Source organism: Myotis daubentonii, chromosome 6 (assembly GCF_963259705.1).
Source record: "Myotis daubentonii chromosome 6, mMyoDau2.1, whole genome shotgun sequence".
Classification (NCBI taxonomy): Eukaryota; Metazoa; Chordata; class Mammalia; order Chiroptera; family Vespertilionidae; genus Myotis; species Myotis daubentonii.
The window spans coordinates 87,390,574-87,407,506 of NC_081845.1; the positions used below are offsets into that span (position 1 = coordinate 87,390,574).

General features: G+C 62.2%; 1 protein-coding gene across 8 annotated transcripts in view; it reads right to left on the bottom strand.

Annotated features, from left to right (window-relative positions):
- Positions 1-3,332: 3,332 nt before the first annotated feature.
- Positions 3,333-16,933, bottom strand: part of FOXP4 (forkhead box P4) — a 53,129-nt gene continuing 39,528 nt past the window's right edge. For 3 of the 8 annotated variants that reach the window (XM_059701740.1, XM_059701735.1, XM_059701736.1), the window contains 12 exons: positions 15,866-16,013; positions 15,503-15,716; positions 15,147-15,251; positions 14,322-14,409; positions 13,224-13,307; positions 12,905-13,112; positions 12,750-12,826; positions 11,846-11,947; positions 7,795-7,916; positions 6,123-6,189; positions 5,436-5,605; positions 3,333-5,092 (listed from right to left, as the gene is read on the bottom strand). In XM_059701740.1, coding sequence (XP_059557723.1) covers positions 4,945-5,092; positions 5,436-5,605; positions 6,123-6,189; positions 7,795-7,916; positions 11,846-11,947; positions 12,750-12,826; positions 12,905-13,112; positions 13,224-13,307; positions 14,322-14,409; positions 15,147-15,251; positions 15,503-15,716; positions 15,866-16,013 — 1,533 coding nt within the window. In that variant the 3' untranslated portion in view covers positions 3,333-4,944. Of the gene's footprint in view, positions 5,093-5,146; positions 5,208-5,435; positions 5,606-6,122; positions 6,190-7,794; positions 7,917-11,845; positions 11,948-12,749; positions 12,827-12,904; positions 13,113-13,223; positions 13,308-14,321; positions 14,410-15,146; positions 15,252-15,502; positions 15,717-15,865; positions 16,014-16,933 lie in introns of those variants that run through there. The other 5 variants (XM_059701742.1, XM_059701738.1, XM_059701737.1 and 2 more) reach the window with 4 other exon arrangements.

Below are 16,933 nucleotides of genomic sequence, written 5' to 3' on the forward strand. Positions count from 1 at the left end.
GCCTTTCAGCCCTGGCTGCCACCAGCATCACCTTCTCAGGAGGGGCTGTTTTTCTGAACTTTTGATCCTGAGGTGGAGACAGACTGCAGGTGTGGAGGGGCCGGGGCCTGCGTGATGGGGTGTCGCTGTGGCTACGTGTGGAATGGGCCCCTGCCCTTGGTGGACCTCTTGGCGTAAACATAGCTGAGAAGCAGCCTGTGTGTGCCCGTGTGTCTGCCGGTGCTCAGGTGTATGCGTGTGAGTGTGTGTGTGCGTGCAGTCGCTGTGACTTCCCCCTCACACAAGGGCCTCTTTGTCTTCCCTGCCCTGACTCCCTTTTCCATCAGAAGGCCCGTTGATTATTTTTATAGGGTGTCTCAGCCTTTTTTCTCCAGCTCTCTGTCCCCCAGTGACTGTTCTAAGCCCCAACTTACCTCCGTCTGCCTGGAGGAGAAGGCAGCGGGGACCTGAAGCCAGGGCTGACTCCTGGCTCGGAGGTGCTCTGTGCCTCGGTTTCCCCATTGGGAGTCTCCAAAAAAAAGATGGGAGAGGCCAGAGTGGTGCCCTAGGAGCCGCCTCCTCCTTCCCACCGGACACCCACAGCTTCTCCCCCTGAAGGCGTCACCTGTGAGCGCTTTGATCCCGGTCTGCCTCCTCGTCGGTAGAATGGGGATAATAACAGGATCTGACTCAGAGCTGTGAGGGTCCGATGGGCTGTGACGCTTCTAGACGGGTGTCCGGTCCGCCATAAACGCTCGTTAAGTGTAATTACTACCATCGCAGGCCCTTAGGAGCCCTTCGCTGTGCCCGGCGCACGCACGCTCCCTCCCCTCCTCCTGCTTCTGTGTAGGATGCTTCACAGGTCACAAGGTGGAGGGGTCTGGGGAGCCCCGAGAGAGGAGCCATTTCTGCCCTGGGATAGAGGCTGCCTTCTGGGACGTGGGGTCGAAGGGCTGCTGTTCTCCAGGGAAGCTGAGCCCCTCCTCCCACACCTCCGCCCCCACCCCATCCTCCCGTTGGGCAAGTTCGTCCAAAGGCGAAGCACCAGGTCGGCTTTGTCTAGAGCGCCCTCTGCTGGCTGTTGGCAGAAGGCCTTGGGCAAGGGTGGGCGCCATTCGGAGGGAAGCGCTTTCTGAAAGCGAGGGAAAGGGGATTTCTGCCCAATACAGAGCCCACTGTGTTATGCTACCTTCTCACCCTCAAAATGTCTGCTTGGAGTACTCCCCCAGACACCCCCCCCCTTTTTTTTTCCAACCTGAGGATAGTTCCTTCCTAAGATAGCTTCCCGCTCCCCCTCAGGGCAGAAATGTTAAGGGCAGGACAAGCGGCCAGCCACAGCCTGTGTGCGCCCTGGTGTGCCTGCAGATGACCCCAATAGCTGCGGATAACAGTAGGGAGGAGGGAGGCTAGACAGCATGCAGAACTTCCGGACAGCAAAGCGTGAGTGGAGAGCGGGGGGGCGGGGTAGTTCTTATTTAGAAGGTAGTATGGGGGCCCTGCCCCTCATAGAACCTGTGGGATCAGTAAGAAAATTGTCTGCAATCCCCACGCTCAGAGTGTGGCCCACAGCAGGCCCCTGTGTCTTATATTGCAACACCCTCTCTTGTGCCACAGCCCAGCACAGACCTTCACCCACGTCCCAGTGCACCGACCAGGCATTTGGGAGGAATAAAAAATCAAAACAAAAACTCTAGTTGGAGCAGGAGAAACTGCAGTTAGACTGCGGGGAGAACTGTCCCGAGTGAGGCTGAGGGCAGCCTCCTCCCTTAGTCTCTGCGGCCAGCCTGCGGAGCGGCCTTTTTCTTCCCGGGGGAGTAAGGGAGCTGGGAGCCTGGCTGCTCTGGGGCTTGCCAGGGGGCTGGTGGGCCCCGGAGGGGAGGGGCAGTCGCCGTGAAATCGGGGTGATGGCTGCATCACGTTGTGGAGACTGCCGCTGTCCAGGCTGCACGCAGCCAGTTGTATGTGCAGGGCCGGCAGCCTCCACGGAGGCAGAGCACTGCACAGCGGGGCTGCCTTGGTGTTTGGGGGGCTGGCTGCAGCGGGCGGGGACTCCGAGGCCCCGGGACGAAGCTCCTTTTAGCCCAGATGTTGGGATGTCAGAGATGCCCTCTCTAGGGGGCTCCAGGCAGTGCCCAGGCTCAGGGCCGGGTGGAGGCAGAGGGGATGGGGTGAGACAGCGAAGAGGGGAGTGAGAGGGCCTGAAGCGAAAGCTGGCGGAGAGGACAAGACAGGCCTGGGACAGAGGTCGCAGACTCACACTCCAGGCCCTACCGCCCCTGTCCTGCCCCACTGCTCCCCAACTTTGACTTTCGGAAAGTCCCAGCAGTTTGGTGATTTGTGGGAAGGCGAGTGGTTCCAGTTCTGCTTTCTCCACACCCTTCCTCCGCCCTCCCCACCTCCCCGGCACAGCTGACCCAGGAGGAACACAGGTTTGAACTCGACTCATTCGTGTCCCGGCACCCAGGTGGCCCTCCTGTGCACCCGTGAATTCGGCCAAACGCGGATGGAGAGGGCGGACTGCGCCACTGGGTGCTGTTCTACGTCACTGTACCCGTGGGGCGTGAGCATCCATGGACTTTAACATCCGTGAGGCGCCGGAACCACTACCTGCGGGCACCTGAGATGACTGAGATTCGGGGGTCAAGTTACACGTGGGTTTTCAACGGTGTGAGGGCAGCGCCACGAACCCCCACATTTCCCAAGGGCCCACTGCACGCTCCTTCCTGGGCGCTGCCTGAGAGAGGTGCGGGGGACCCTACCCTGAGGCGTCAGTACTCACCTTTGGTTTCAGCAGCTTGAACGATGCCTCTTTTCCTTCTCTCCCCCAACTGCCCAGGGCCCCCTTTCCACGGTCAGAATAACCCCTTTCCTGCCCCTGCGCCCGCCCACCAGCACCGACTCTGCACACACGGGCACGCACGCATCCAACCACCCCACCCGCAGCTCAGTGCCACCCCACACACGACACAGGCAGCCTCCACGAAGCCATGGCTGATGGGCCCAGGGCGACGGGCGGATGTCTCCACGGGCGGCGCCCAGAGGAAGGTGCAGCGGGGACTCCAGGCTGCAAGCACCCGGCAGGAGCTTGCATTTCAAACCTGGGAAGCCACTGGGGGAGTGTGACTTTGGGAGAAGAGAATGACGGAGCATCTGGCTGGACAGAAAACCCTGGGACACCCAGCTGGGGCGTGGAGGCGGGGGCAGGGGGGCAGGGGGGCCCCGCGGTCAGGTGGCTGGCTGGTGCCCGCGCCCAAGCCCACGCTGGGCCCCTGGTGTCTGGCCAGTGCCCTCTGCCCCCCAGAGCAGAGAAACTCCCCACTTGAATGCCCCCCTCACCTGGCGACACACAAGGGCCCGGTGTATAGAGGACGTTTAATATTTCTGTGCTGGTCAAACGAAACACAGGTGGGGAGTACACGGGGCGGGGGCGGCGGGCCCCTGCCTGTCGGGAGGGGTGCTGTGAAGGGGTGCATGTGGGGGTTTCTTGGGGAACAGTCCAAGGAGTCTTCTCAGCAAAGGGGCCTGGCCTGGGTGTGGCGAGCGTCCAGCACACCCAGTCCGCGGCCTCCGTGGGGGACCCCCATAGGGGGTCTGTGGGGAGTGTCACGTTTTCCAGCTCCTCCGCTGGAATCCACACTCCCAGCGGGACGGGGACTTGGTCCTAAAGAGGGGTCTGGAGAGCCCCCAGGATGCAGTCCTGGTGCCCAGTGCCCGAGGGGATGCGGGCCGCCTTGGCCCTCCTCCCCCCCTGCCCTCTCCTTCTCCCAGGCCGGGCATGGGCAGAGGGGAGGGGAGCAGGGCCCCAGCCCCTGCCGAGCCCCAGGGTCCTCAGGGTGGGTGGGGAAGGGGTGGAGGGAGAGGGTCTTGGCCACCAACAGACACTGTAAACTTTGGTTTAAAACAATAACTTAAGTGGAGGGAGGCTCCCAGCCTGGGGCCGGGTGGGGAGCGGAGGAGCAGGGGGTGGAGGAGGCGACAAAGGAAAAAGCCAACAAAAAGTTTTGGTTTTTGCTTCTGGCATAAAAAAGGTCTTTGGTCATCCGTTTAACTGGGGGGAAGGGGAGGGGTGCCGAGGGCGGGCGAGGGAGGGCTGCAATGGGGCCCTGGAGGCCGGGGCGGGGTGACCTGCTGGGTCCCAGCAGCCGCCAAACTAACCCCACCAGTCAGTCCCGTGACAGGCGGCCGGCAGCACGTCAGCCCCGAAGCCGGCCTCCAGGATGGCTGGGCTCCCTTCCTGGGCCCCTCCGGGGGCGGCAGGGGCACGGGGCCTCTTCCTGTGCTCCCTGGATGGCGGGCAGGCGGGTGGCCAGCAACGGGCAGAGGCCAGTCAGCCTGGGTCCCAGTTCAGGTCGGGAGGAGGGGCTACAGCCAGTGGCCCTGCTCCCAGGGGCCCAGCTGTGGCTCTGGGTGGGCGTGCGAGGGGCTGGTTTCTTTGGGGGGGGGGGGGGTGGTTGGCAACTTCAGTTCCTCCGCCCCAGCCAGGGCGGGTGGGCATCAGGGTGGAGAAGTTTTTCTTCACAGTATGGAGAAGGTGGGGGGAGCACAGATGAGGGAAGTGCGGGCCTCTGGCTAGAAGAACGCCACCAGAGCCAGGTGCGAGGGGCCCTGGGTCTGGGGGTGGCTCGCCCCGCCTGCGGGTCTCCGTGGCGCTGCAGGCCCTGTCAGGAGAGCTGGTGGGGGAGGAGGGCGCTGCTGCTGCTGGTGGCGGGGAGGGTGTGAGGAGGGGCCTGGGCCCTCCGTGTCCTCTTCGGTCCCAGATCAGGAGTCTGTTTCCCCTGGGGGGGGGGGGGGGGGCGGGACGTCCCTGCCCTCTGTCTGTCAGTCAGGCCACATTGGGAGTTGCTGGCCCAACCCCCATCTGAGTCCTGGAAGTGCCTGGAGGTCTGGGCGGGGCTGTGGAGTGGGGGTAAGAGGGGCCTGGGTTCCAGGAGGGGTCTCACCCCGCCTGCCTGCCCCTCGAGGCCCTTAGGAGAGGTCCTCTCCAGGCAGCTCCTCCTCCAGGTCCCTGTCTTCGGCAGGCCCTGCGGCGCTGGGGTTGGGGGGTCCCAGCGGGGGTCCGGGCCTCCTGTCCTCCTCGGCCTCGGCGGGCTCCTCTTTCACCTGCACCTGGTGGCTGTGGCAGAGGGACCGTGTGGGCACCTGGTGGCCTTCCCCTCCTCCCCCTGAAAACTCACCCAGAATTTTAGGGCACAGCGGGCTGTCCACAGCTCTTCCCCACCCTTGAGCCACTGGGGATGGATGTCAAAGGGAGAGAAGAGAATAAGGGAGAGAGGGAGAGGGGGAGAGAGGATGTAGGGGATGGGGGGGGCGGGGGGGTAGGAGGAGAGGAGGGGAAGGAGAGGGCCAACAGGAAAGGAGAGGCCCCGTGGGGGACAAGACCTGGTCCCACCTGCAGGGCGCAGGCTCCCTCCCTGACCTCTAAGGGCACAGGGGTGGGGTCCACGCTGTGTGCTCACCTGTACTGGGGTGGGGAGAGGCGAGGTGGGGTGCTGCTGCCATTGCTAGGGAGCGGCTCCCCGGGGGCACCCCCGTCGTCATGGCTGAGGGGCAGGAGGCTGCTGGCGGAGCCGGGGTTCAGCATGCCAGGGCTGTTGAGGAGGGGGAAGCTGCTCTCGGCCAGGGCAGCCTGCGGGGCACAGGGCGGCCCTGTCAGTGGGCTGCACTCAGCAGGATGCTGTCACTTCCTCACCCCTACAGGGCCTGGAAGCCTGTGTCAGATCTAGCCTGGCAGCACCCCGGCTCCCCCCTCCCCGCCCCCCCCGCCCCCCCAATGCACATACCGCCCAGGGCTGAGCTCTGAGCCTGCCCTCCTCCCTCCCAGCTTTCCTGTGGTCTGGGCCTGGCTCGGCCCTTCAGGGAGACAGGGACCTCCTGACTGACAAGCTACGGAGGGAGACCCTGGATCGGTGTGCCCCCACACTCCCTGCTCTCCCGGCCCCGCCCCGCGCGGCTGAGGGGGGTGGGCAGAGGGTCTGGGTCTGGGCCCCTCAGGGTAGTCTTCCCCCTTCTCTCCCTCCTCCCCTCTCCCTAGAGAGGCCCGCAGGGAGGGGGGAGGAAGGTCTCCCTCCGGCCAGTGTGTGCGGAAGGGAAATGGGGGCCGGAGGGGGCAGGGCAGCGGGCGGGCTCTGGGAGGACCCGGTCACCTGGTAGCTGGCGTTAAGTGCTCCGTAACTGAGGCCGGAGATCATGTTCTTCACCAGGGTGGGGCTCCTGCAGGAGAGAGACCAGCGTTGGGTTCATTCACTCGCCTGCTCCGCACGCACACCTCGACCCTGACCGAGGTCCCATCGCTGTCCTGCAGCTCGGTCTACGGAGCCGTGTGTGCCCCATGCACTCAGTCCTCACGCTGACCTGGCCCGGCAGCTCGGTCTACGGAGCCGTGTGTGCCCCATGCACTCAGTCCTCACGCTGACCGGGCCCAGCAGCACCGTCTACGGAGCCGTGTGTGCCCCATGCACTCAGTCCTCACGCTGACCTGGCCCAGCAGCACCGTCTACGGAGCCGTGTGTGCCCCATGCACTCAGTCCTCACGCTGACCGGGCCCGGCAGGTACCGGCAGCCCCTGCGCAGGGCAGGGCTGGGCTCCAGAGGCTCCGGAGCAGGCCTCTGAGCTGGTGAGTGGAACAGGGACCCCTCCCGGTGCCCATTACACACTGTGCCGTCCCAGCCCCTTTTCTCTCTGGTCTAGATTTTCCCATTTCCGGGAAGGTCCAGGCTGTAGCCTCGACAGGCCTGTATTTGTAAAATCCACACCTTCCCGCCACCCTGAGCTTTGGCACATCCAGTAAGTCATGTGCTCAGCCGGGCGCCACACGCTCCAAACCAAAGGCTCTGCCCAGGATGGTGCTCGGGAGTTGGTCAGGGAAGCGATGACTCCACGCTGGGCCTCTTCCACGGTTACCCCCGCCCCCGCCCACCCCCGTTTACAGAGCGTCTCAGAGAGGTTAAGGAGGAGGCCCAAGGTCACACAGCAGGGAGAAGTAATTTGAACCCAGGTCCCCTGACTCCAAGTGGGTACTGAGACATGAAGATACCGAGCGTGGCTGGCATGTGGGGCACTCAGAAGGGTATGGCCCCTCTTCCCTCTTCCCGGTCCGACGCTGCCCCAGCCCCCACAGCCGCCTGGGGGCGGAGAGGTTCTTGTCCCGGGAGAAGGATTCTTTGAGGGGAGCAGGACCCACGCAGAGATCCATCTAATTTGCCTCGGACCTCTCTCCCTCCCCACCCTGGTCTTGGGGCCAAAAGGCACAGGCAACAGGTGGCCCGTGTGGGGTGTCTGGGTGGGGAGAAGGCCTCTGGTGCTGGAAGGGAAGCCCGAGGGGGAGGTTTTGACCCCCACCTCCCAGTTCCTCAGTTTCCACTGAAACTGCTGTGCAGTGGAGAAGATCAAAGACGGGAGGTCAGAGACGCGGCTCTGCCATGGATCTGCTGTGTGACCTCCCCCAGCCCCGTGCCCTCTCTGGGCCTCCTTTCCTGTGAGATGAAGAGGTGGGGTTGGCTCCTCCTGCCATAAGATGGGGGAGAGTGGCTCCTGGGATGGCAGCCGCCTCACCAATGGCCACACTGACTGGCATCTGCCCACGTCCCGGCTCTGGCCATGCCCCTCGGGCCCTTCTCTCAGGCAGAAGGAAGGGCAGAATAAGACATAAACGTCCTCTTTCTAATCACCAGTCACTTCCAGATTCCGGTCTCCCGTGAGCTCCTGCACTCCTCGTCTCTCCCTCACCCCCGAAGTGGGAAGGATTTGGTGCACTGGGGAGGCAAGGGGTGGTCACACCCTGGTGGGGGCGCCCCGCACAGGTCCGGCCCACGTACCCCGTCATCTTTGGTGGTCTCCGCTTCTGATACTCCCGCTCGTCCACGGTCCACACGGCGCCCTTGACGTTCTCCACACGCACGAAGCACTTGTGCAGGCTGAGGTTGTGCCGCACGGCGTTCTGGGGGTGCAGTGACAAGGGGCGGGCGCTCAGGTGAGCACACAGAGGACAGTCCTTGCCCCACCTGCCCTCGCCCAGGGACCAGCAGGGGAGGGACCGGCGAGAGGAGACCTGCCACAGGGATGGAAGGCCCCTCCCGTTCGAGCCAGGGGCTCCCAGTGTCTTCCCTGCCCACTGCCCATTCCATTATCTGCCTCCCTGCTTCCCGCCAAGTTCTGGAAAACTCTGTCCACCGACTACAGGCGATGCAGTTAGTAACACTTTGTTCTCCCATCATCATGAGTCAGTGGCTGTTACTAGGGGCTTCTGACTGTCAACAGGTCGCGCTCTGGCCGTGGCTGCTTAGTGAGCCTGGACACCTCCCCTCAGGTGCCCACAGAATCCCATTCAGCTCTTAGAAGTTTTGGGAATAACTCGGGAACTGTCGCTGCGGCCGCTCCCCGCCTCTGGGCAGGTGGGAGCCAAGGCATGGGGCTGTGCCTCGGAGCAGACAGCTTGTTGACGGCGCGAGGCATACAGCAGAGGCCTAATACACACCCGCTGACACAAACAGGGAGAAAGGCGGGCGTGGGCTTAGCTGCTGTAAGGCAGGAGGAGGAGAGGAAAGAGGAAAAGTCACCTTGTCACTCCCACCTCCTCCTGGCAGGAGGAACTTCTGGAATCGAGGTCATCTGGTTTGTAGGACATTTGGGTGAAGGTGGGGGTGCTCGGCCCAATTCCCTGCCCCGCCCCCCAACCCTGGGAGCCTGGGCTAGGGCCCTCATCCACCGCCTCCGCGACCACATCCCTGTCCGGTCCCTGCACTCCTCTGTCTCAGCGTCACACACCCCGCCCCCCCCAGCCGTCCCAGCCTGTTACCTGTCCTCCCCCCTGTCCCCATCTTGTCTCCTCTTTACATTTCTAAATGGGGAAGAGCGCGGGCAGGGCGGGCAGCCTGTGCCCCTGGAGAGCCCCTCTCCCTCTCTCCCTTCCAACTCTTGCCACTTGCAACTGGCCCGATTTCATTACCAATTTTAATTTGCCTCTAATTAAATCCTGTGTATTTTTCCGACTCGCTTGCTAATCCACGAGGGAGGCGGGCGGCTGGAGTGGAATCTCTCGGAGCGATAATTACAAAGGGCCTAATCACGCCGGGGCTCCTGCCTTGGAATAAATTTGCCCGCATTACGGGGCTCGGATCCTCCGCTTTGCAAATGAGAATGACCCCAATTTCCGAGGATGGCCTCACCGGGGCTTTTTTCCCTCATTTCGAAGCCTGATTCGTGACGAGAGACTAATTCGTTACGCTGAAACATTAACGGCAATTTAAGGGGTCTGGCGGGGGCTGCGTAAACAAAGGGACGAGTCCACAACACGGGCCCTGGAAGGGGACGGACACAGGGGGAGGGCTGGAGAGCACCATCAGCTCGGCAGATGGCAGCTCTGTCCCCGATGAACGGCAGCTGGCCTGGCCCACGCCGGCTCCCGACCCTTCTGCCCTGGTCTGAAGTGGACAGCATCTCAGGAGGGGGCCAGAGGGGTGAAGGAGGAAGGAGGAAAGGAAGCTGACAGAGTTGAGAGGAGGAGGGACGGCCAGGGGAGAGAAACGGGTGGACAGTGGAGGTGGGAGGGAAAGAGTTGGGTGTAGACAGGGTGCATTTCCCAAGTAACATGAATGAAGCCGAAGGTCACAGTGGACCTCAAGCTGAGACGAAGTCCGCTGCGCCACGAGGAGGGCACAGGCCGCGCCCCAAGTGGCAGGAGCAGCAGCAGGAGCGGCAGCAGAGCCCGGCTAACAGGAGGGTCACCCACCCAGTCAGCTTTCTACTGGGACTTGGGCTGGGTGAGGGGAGAAGGAGAGGAAGGCTCTGGCAAGAGACACGCCACTGAGATGGGTAACAGGTGGGAGGGGCATGAAAGGCCACGGGAGGCGGGGCACGGGGGACGGTGGCTGCGTGACAGACATCAAGTGGTTTAAGGAAGTGGCCTCAACCAGTCCCCCCCCCCCCGCCCCCACCCCCGAGCTCAAGAAAGGAGCGTGAAAAATGCAGTGAGGTGGCACAGTTAAGAGGGAACAGGAAAAAGAGGGGAGCGGGGAGGGTGCTCTGTCCCCAAGGAAGGGCTGTCTCATGGAAATGAGGCTCTACACTGTCACCCCTAAAGGCAAAGGGTCAACACGCAACATTAAAGTAAGCACTAGTAATAATGTAATGAACCGCATAGGACTCTACCATCGAGAAAACCCCACATCCAGCTGGCCTGGAGGTTGGAGACTGCCCTGGGAGGGCCCCAGGAAGGCCCTGCTGGCTGAGAGAGAGGGCAGGACTGTGGTTGGCAGGAAATGACATCACTCGCAGCCAATCACAGCCTTTGGGAACTGGGCATGGGGACGGAAGATCAGTATCTCCGGTTGCACTTAGCCCCCTCCCAGAGCAGAGAAGGCTGGGCGCTGTGCAGACCCCACCCAGTCCTGGGCACTGGGCGGGAGGGGCTTAGTGACACTTGTTGAAACCCGGTGGGATAGGGGGAGGGAGCCTGTTTAACTGCAGTGTCTGCACTGGCCAGCAGGGGGACCCAAGAGCCAGGGATCCAAGTAAGGTTATGCGGGGCTCCTCAGGTGTCTCAACTTCCCCATAGGATTCAACACTCCTCTCTCCTTCCCCCACCCTCCCACCTCTCTGCTGCAAAGACCCGAATCTTCTCACCCATCAGACACACACACAGGCTCACACAGACTCACACACACAGACTCTCTCTCTCACACACACACAGACACACACAGACACACAGACTCACATACACACAGAGGCTCACACACACACATACACACACATACCTGCTCACACACACAGAGGCTCACACACACACATACACACAGAGAGACACACAGACACACACATACATACACACACATACATGCTCACACACACACAGAGGCTCTCACACACACATACACAGAGACACAGAGACACACACATACACACACACACATACATGCTCACACACAGAAAGACAGAGACATACACACACAGAGGCTCACACACATACATACACACATATACACACACAGACTCACACAAATACATACACACAGAGACACACATATACACACAGACTCACACACACATACATGCTCACACACAGACACACACAGAGGCTCACACACATACATACACACATATACACACACAGAGACACACACATATACACACAGACTCACACATAAACAGACTCACACACACAGAGACTCACACACATACATACACACACAGAGGCTCACACACATACATACACATACATACACGCTCACACACACGCTCACAGGCACACAGACCACCTTGGCTATAGAGAAACAAACAGCTTAGCAGCTCAGCCCACATCTCAGTGTCCTATTTTTCTAAGGTCCCTCCCTTGCCTGCCTCTGGTCCCTCAGGAAAACTCTTATGAGGTGAAGGTGTTGAAATGACTAATTGGATGGAGACAATTATCTCCCCACAGCTGATGGCAGAGCTGGGGAGAGTGTGTGGCTGCCTGTGTCTGTGCCCCAGTGTATATACACCATGGGTCTCACTCCACCCACGTGTCTGGGCCGGGCTGGCACCCCTCTCACCCCCACTCCATCCTGAGCTGCACAGCATGTGCCTTTAGCCAAGGTATCCGGACCCTTAGGGTCTCCTGTGAATGTAACCCAGGCCTCCCTACCAGGCGCAGGCACCACCGAAGAAGCACTCTGAGGAGGAGGGCTTCTCCCCAGAAAGAAGGCAGCACAAGGCTAGAGGGAGGCGTCATTAGGAGGCAGTTAAAGAACATCATGGCCCTGAAGAGGCGGGTAGGGGGCACGTGGCCCAGCCGGAGCCCCTCTCCAAGGGGGCTGTTAGGCAGTCTGAGTCCCAAAGGGGTGTGATGTCAGGGGTGCCTGGGGCCCTGGGCCAGGTAGGAGCAGGCCTCACCTTCCAGGTGGCAGTGTTTCTCCGGAAATAGGCGAACATCCTGGTGAACCAGTTATAGATCTCATTCAGGGTCAGCTGCCTGTCGGGGGTTTCCAGAATGGCCTGTGGGCAAGGAAGGAGCAAAGGGACCCTCAGCCTGGGCCTCGAAGGGTCCCAGGCTTGTGTTCTCCCCGCTGGGATCTCTCTCCTCTGCCTGGCCGCTGACTCGCCGAGACAGAGGAGACTCGCCGAGAAGTCTGTGGCTGGGACGGGTGATGGTGCTCCTGGGGCCGAGCAGGGCTGGCTGGTTACAGCCCAGCCACAAAGACACACAAGCCTCAAGAGCTACGCCCTGGTGCGAGGGGCACATGGGTTTCTCTGCAGGGAAATGGCTGCTAGGCCCCTGCCGGAGGGGGAACAAAAGCAGTCCTCTCGGGAGAGACAGCTAGGGGTGGGGGCTGTTGGGAATTTATCCAGCTTTGGGCAAAGGGCACTCTCTGAGATGGTGCGTGCGTGCGTGCGTGTGTGCGTGTGTGTGTGTGTGTGTGTGTGTGTGTGTGTGTGAGAGAGAGAGAGAGAGAGAGAGAGAGAGAGAGAGAGAGAGAGAGAAGAGACAGGAAGCCGACCAAGAGTGACCATAGTCTATCAGGAAATAGTCTCATGGAGTGTGTGTACGTGGAAACGAGAGAATGAACACAGTGGGCATCAGTAGCAAAAAAACGAGTGTGCTCCCGGAGAGGTGGTCGCGTGACCAGCATATATGTGGGACCTGCAGCTGAGGAGGGAAACGTGGGTGAGCAGGAGGGGACAGCCCCGAGAAGGACAGTTACATCCCTGGCTCAGGATCCTCCTGGAGGCTGGGACCCGAGGCCCGGTGCTGCCTGGATGCCATGCCCCACCCCCTCTGGCCACCTTCCCTGCTCACCTGGCGGATGAGGGAGGCGTAGGTGAAGGGGGGCCGGACGTCTGCGTTCTTGTAGAACTCATGATTCTGCGCCAGCTCTGGGGGAGACAGGCAGAAGATAAGGTAGCCATTTGGGGGCCCAGCCTGGAGGAGAATGCTACTCCCACAGCCCTTACCTGAGGAGATGGGGGAGCAGAACTTGTCGCTGCTCCTCCGGCGGGTGGGGCCCCCGCTGTGCAGGGAGGCAGAACCCAGGCCTGGAGGCCTTAGGGGGGTGACAGGGGCAGCAGCTGAGGTGGGGGGGTGCACGAGGCCATCTGGGAACGAGTCTGCTGCAGAGACGGTCACCTTGGAGAATGAGGAGGAGCCGGACACTGGGTTCAGCTGTGAGCAATGGGGCAGGTGCTGAGACCGGCTTGGCGGGTGGGGGTCCAGAGGGCCGGGGCTGGAGGGCGGGAGGGTTCCGCGAGGGCGCGGGAAGGGGAGGCCACTCACTGGTTGACTGAAGGGCTTGGGCTCGGAGGGCCGCATGTGCAGGTGGGCCATCATGGCCTGCAGCCGCTCGCTCTCCTTGGCCAGCTGTGGAGGGTGGAGAGGCCGGGGGTGAGCAGGGGCTGCGCCTGGAGGCAGCCAGGCCCTTTGCCTCCTCCACATTCCACCGGACTTCCCAGGAAGCCCCTATTCCCACCACCACTCGCCTCCCAGCCTCAGCATCCCAGCCCCCTCTGGCCCCGCCTCTCTGGCCCCTCACACCCTCAAGGCCAGGACAGGGACCGCCTGCTCCACGAAGCCCTCCTGGCTTCTCCTCCAGACGGCGTGTCCCAGGCTCCGGCGCACCAACAGGCAGGGGCCCTCCTCCTAACAGCACACGCCTTTTCTCCCAACGAGGGCAGAGGCTGTGGCTGAACAACACCCAAGTTCTGTGGCACTTGTGTGTGAGAGGGTCCTCCTGCACTGAATGGAGACACAGGGACGGATGAATGATTCATTCACCCCCATTCATAAGTTCAATAGATCTTTCACAACCGCATCTCACGCAGGGCCCTCTGCTCTGTGCCCGAGGGAAACGGGTCAGTATTGATTGGCTGCCTGGCGGCCTGGCCGGAGGAGCCTCTTGTGCTACGGAGCTCAGGCTCGGGAGCCAGGCTGGCGCGGCGCTAATCCCAGCTGTGCCGCCTGCTGCTGCGTGACCAGGGGCGAGTTGCTTCACCTCTCTGTGCCTGTGAAGTGGGGATAACAATAGTACCCACCACGCAAGCCTGTTTAGGGGACTGAGTTATCCAGGCGGTGCATTTAGGAAAGCACAACGCCAGTGCTCCGTGTGCCAGCTAGGAATGTGATTTTCGTGTTTACTGGCGTGAGTCTCTTTTCTGGACCTCCAGCAGAGGGGTCCCAGCCTGACCCTGGTTCGCCCCTCAGAATCCAGCTGCCCTCGCCTCAGAACCATGGTAACTAGGGCCTAGAAGATAAAAGACGCTACTCTGACCACGGGACTCCTCCGTAAGACTCCCCACCCCCCCGCCTGGAAAGCCAGTGCTACGGGTGGGGAGGGCAGGAGCCCCGGGTCCGCGTCCCTCGCAGCCTCGGCCGCACCTGGATCTCCAGCTGCTGCACCACCTGCATCTGCACCCGGCACTGGGCCGTGCTCCGGTCGTCCAGGGCGTGCTCCGTGTTGAGGTGTCTTCAGGGGGCGGAGGGGGTGGAGAAGAGAGCGTTGGCCCTGGGCGTCCTGCTGTCACCACCCTCCCAGCCCATCCTCCCAGCCCGCCCACAGCCTGGAAAGCAGACAGACCCAGAGATACAAAGAAGGGAAGGGGGTGGGGGAAATGGGGCAGAGGAGGAAGCCGCCTTCTCATCACCCTCCTTTGATGTCTTTGCTAAAATCCCAGCTACAGAGAGATCTAATTGCAAATGAACTAATTAAGTAAACCTCTGACGAAGCGTGAAAACAATTTGTTTGACCCTGATGCTGCAAGGGTCTGGGAGACAGTGGAGTTAATCAGTCAGTGACAGAGCCTGGCACGGCTGTGGCAGCTGGCCGCCTGCTGCCAGCCGCCTGTCTGCCTCCTGCCCTGCCTGTCCACCGGCCAGGCCTGTCACTGGGCCATCACTCTTGGGGGCTGAAGCTGGGGGAGGTGGGGGGGGGAGTCCTCTCCTTCTCCCTCCCCCCGCCCCCCTGCTGGGCTGTGCAGTGTGGGACAAGGTGGGAGGCTGGGGATTCAGGCTGGGCAGGAGGGTAGGAGAGAAGAGGAGATATGTGATGAGGGCAGAGGAACTAGGTCCCCCTGGGGGAGCACAGCAGGACAGCTGGTGGCTGAAGGCTAGGGGGCAGGCTGGGGGAGGGACCCTGTGGAAAGGCTTCTTGGGAGGGGGAGGGCCAGGGGTGGGATGCGGGAAGGAGAGCAGGGTGACACCTACTTGATAAACTGGCCCAGGTCTTCACACAGGGTCTCACAGCCAGGCCACTTGCACTCTCCGTGCCCATAGAGAGGGTGGGAACCAGGGGTCTCCTCATGGGAGGAGCTAGGGGAGGGGACGAAGGTGGTGGTCAGGGACCCTGAAGACGCCAGCAGCCCAGCCCCAGCTCCCCTGCTGGTGGCGTGTCTGTGCTTAACACAGGTTTCCCAGAAACCTAGCACAATTCTGTGTGTCCTGGGAGAGAGATACACTCCCAGGTCCCTGGGCGCCCCTCCCTCCCTGCCCCCACACTGTATGCCATCCCCGGGGGCCCGGGGGTGTCCGGTCGGCAGCACCCCGCCCTAACGTCCCAATACCTGTCTCTCCGAGGTGTGAGCACAGTGGGCTGTCCATTGGGCAAGGTGTGGTGGGAGAGCGGGGGTGAGACTTTGGGGGGGGCGGCAAACGAGGTAGCGGTGGTGGCCGTGCCAGTGAGGTCCAGCCCCTCCTGCTTGACACTGTCCTCAGCGGGCTGCCCGGGGGCACCCTCACCCTTCCACAGCTGGGGCAGGTCTGTTGGGCACACGGCTGCTGTGGGAGAGAGTGGGGAGAGGGGGCAGGGCCTCAGGGACACAGGAGCCTTTCCATCTCACCCCTGGGAGCCGGTGATGCCAGCCCTTGGGTGCACTGAGGGCTGCGGGCAGGGCTGGGGGGGGGGGGAGGGAGGGGGAGCCACTCACCTTGTGGAAGGGTCTGGAGGGGCCCCGAGGCTTGGCTGGGCTGCAGGCTGACCAGCCCCTGTCTCTGCAGGTTGAGCAGGTGCTGCTGCTGCAGCTGTTGCATTTGCAGGAGCTGCTGCTGGAAGGCCAGCTGCTTGTTCCCCAGAGCCTGGTGGGGGGCCCGAGGGGGTGCGCAGAGAGGGGTGCCATCAGCCTCTGGTGCACCCTCTGGCCCCCACCCTACGGTCACCCCCTCCCAGGGCCTCTCAGCCCCTGGGGCTGTGGGTGCAGTGTCTGAGGCCGCGGCGTCTCTGCTCCCGGCCCAGCTTCCATAGGGCTGCATGCCTGCTCGCAGTAAACACACGCATGCACGCACACACGCAGGCGCGCAAACACAGCCAGACCCAGCCGCGCAGCACGACGCCTCCCTGCTCCCGCCTCCCTCCTTCTGCTGCTTAGCGCCTGCTCCAGCTCCCGCACCGCAGCTGTGCGCGCCTGGGGGGGGGGGGCGCTCTCATCACAATGATCGATGAGCCTGTCAGACTCCAGGGGCCACTCCTGCCTGGCAGGCACCCTTCCCACATGCCCGGGGTGCCCCCCTTCTGATCACGAGGAGGGGCCTTCTCCCCTCCACCTCCTCTCTGGCTTCTTAGATACAGAGAATCACAGAGTCTGACGGGACTTTGAAAGATCAGCATCAGCTGGTCAGTAGGACCCAGGCTCAGGGAACAGTCATAGCCCTGCTGCTGGGGGCACAGGCAAGTGCTCTCTCGCTCTCTTCCCCCCTCACAGTCAGTTTTTCACACTGACAAGCCAGGCTGTCAGCAAGTGTTCCAAGCCCATCCGGGGTGCTTGGGAGGCAGGGACCATGCCCCTGCCTGCCTGCCTGCCTGCCCTGGGGGTGGGGGCTGGCTGGGCAGTAAACCCAGCCTGGAGGTAATGCGAAGAATGAGCAATTACAAGGCCCCTGAGGGGAGCTGAAGCCTGGGGGGCTGACTGGACGTCAGCAGGGCAGCCTTCCGGGAAGAGGCAGCTCAGAACCTGGTTGTGGTGTGGCCAGCAAGAGGGAGACACATGTCTGGGACAAGG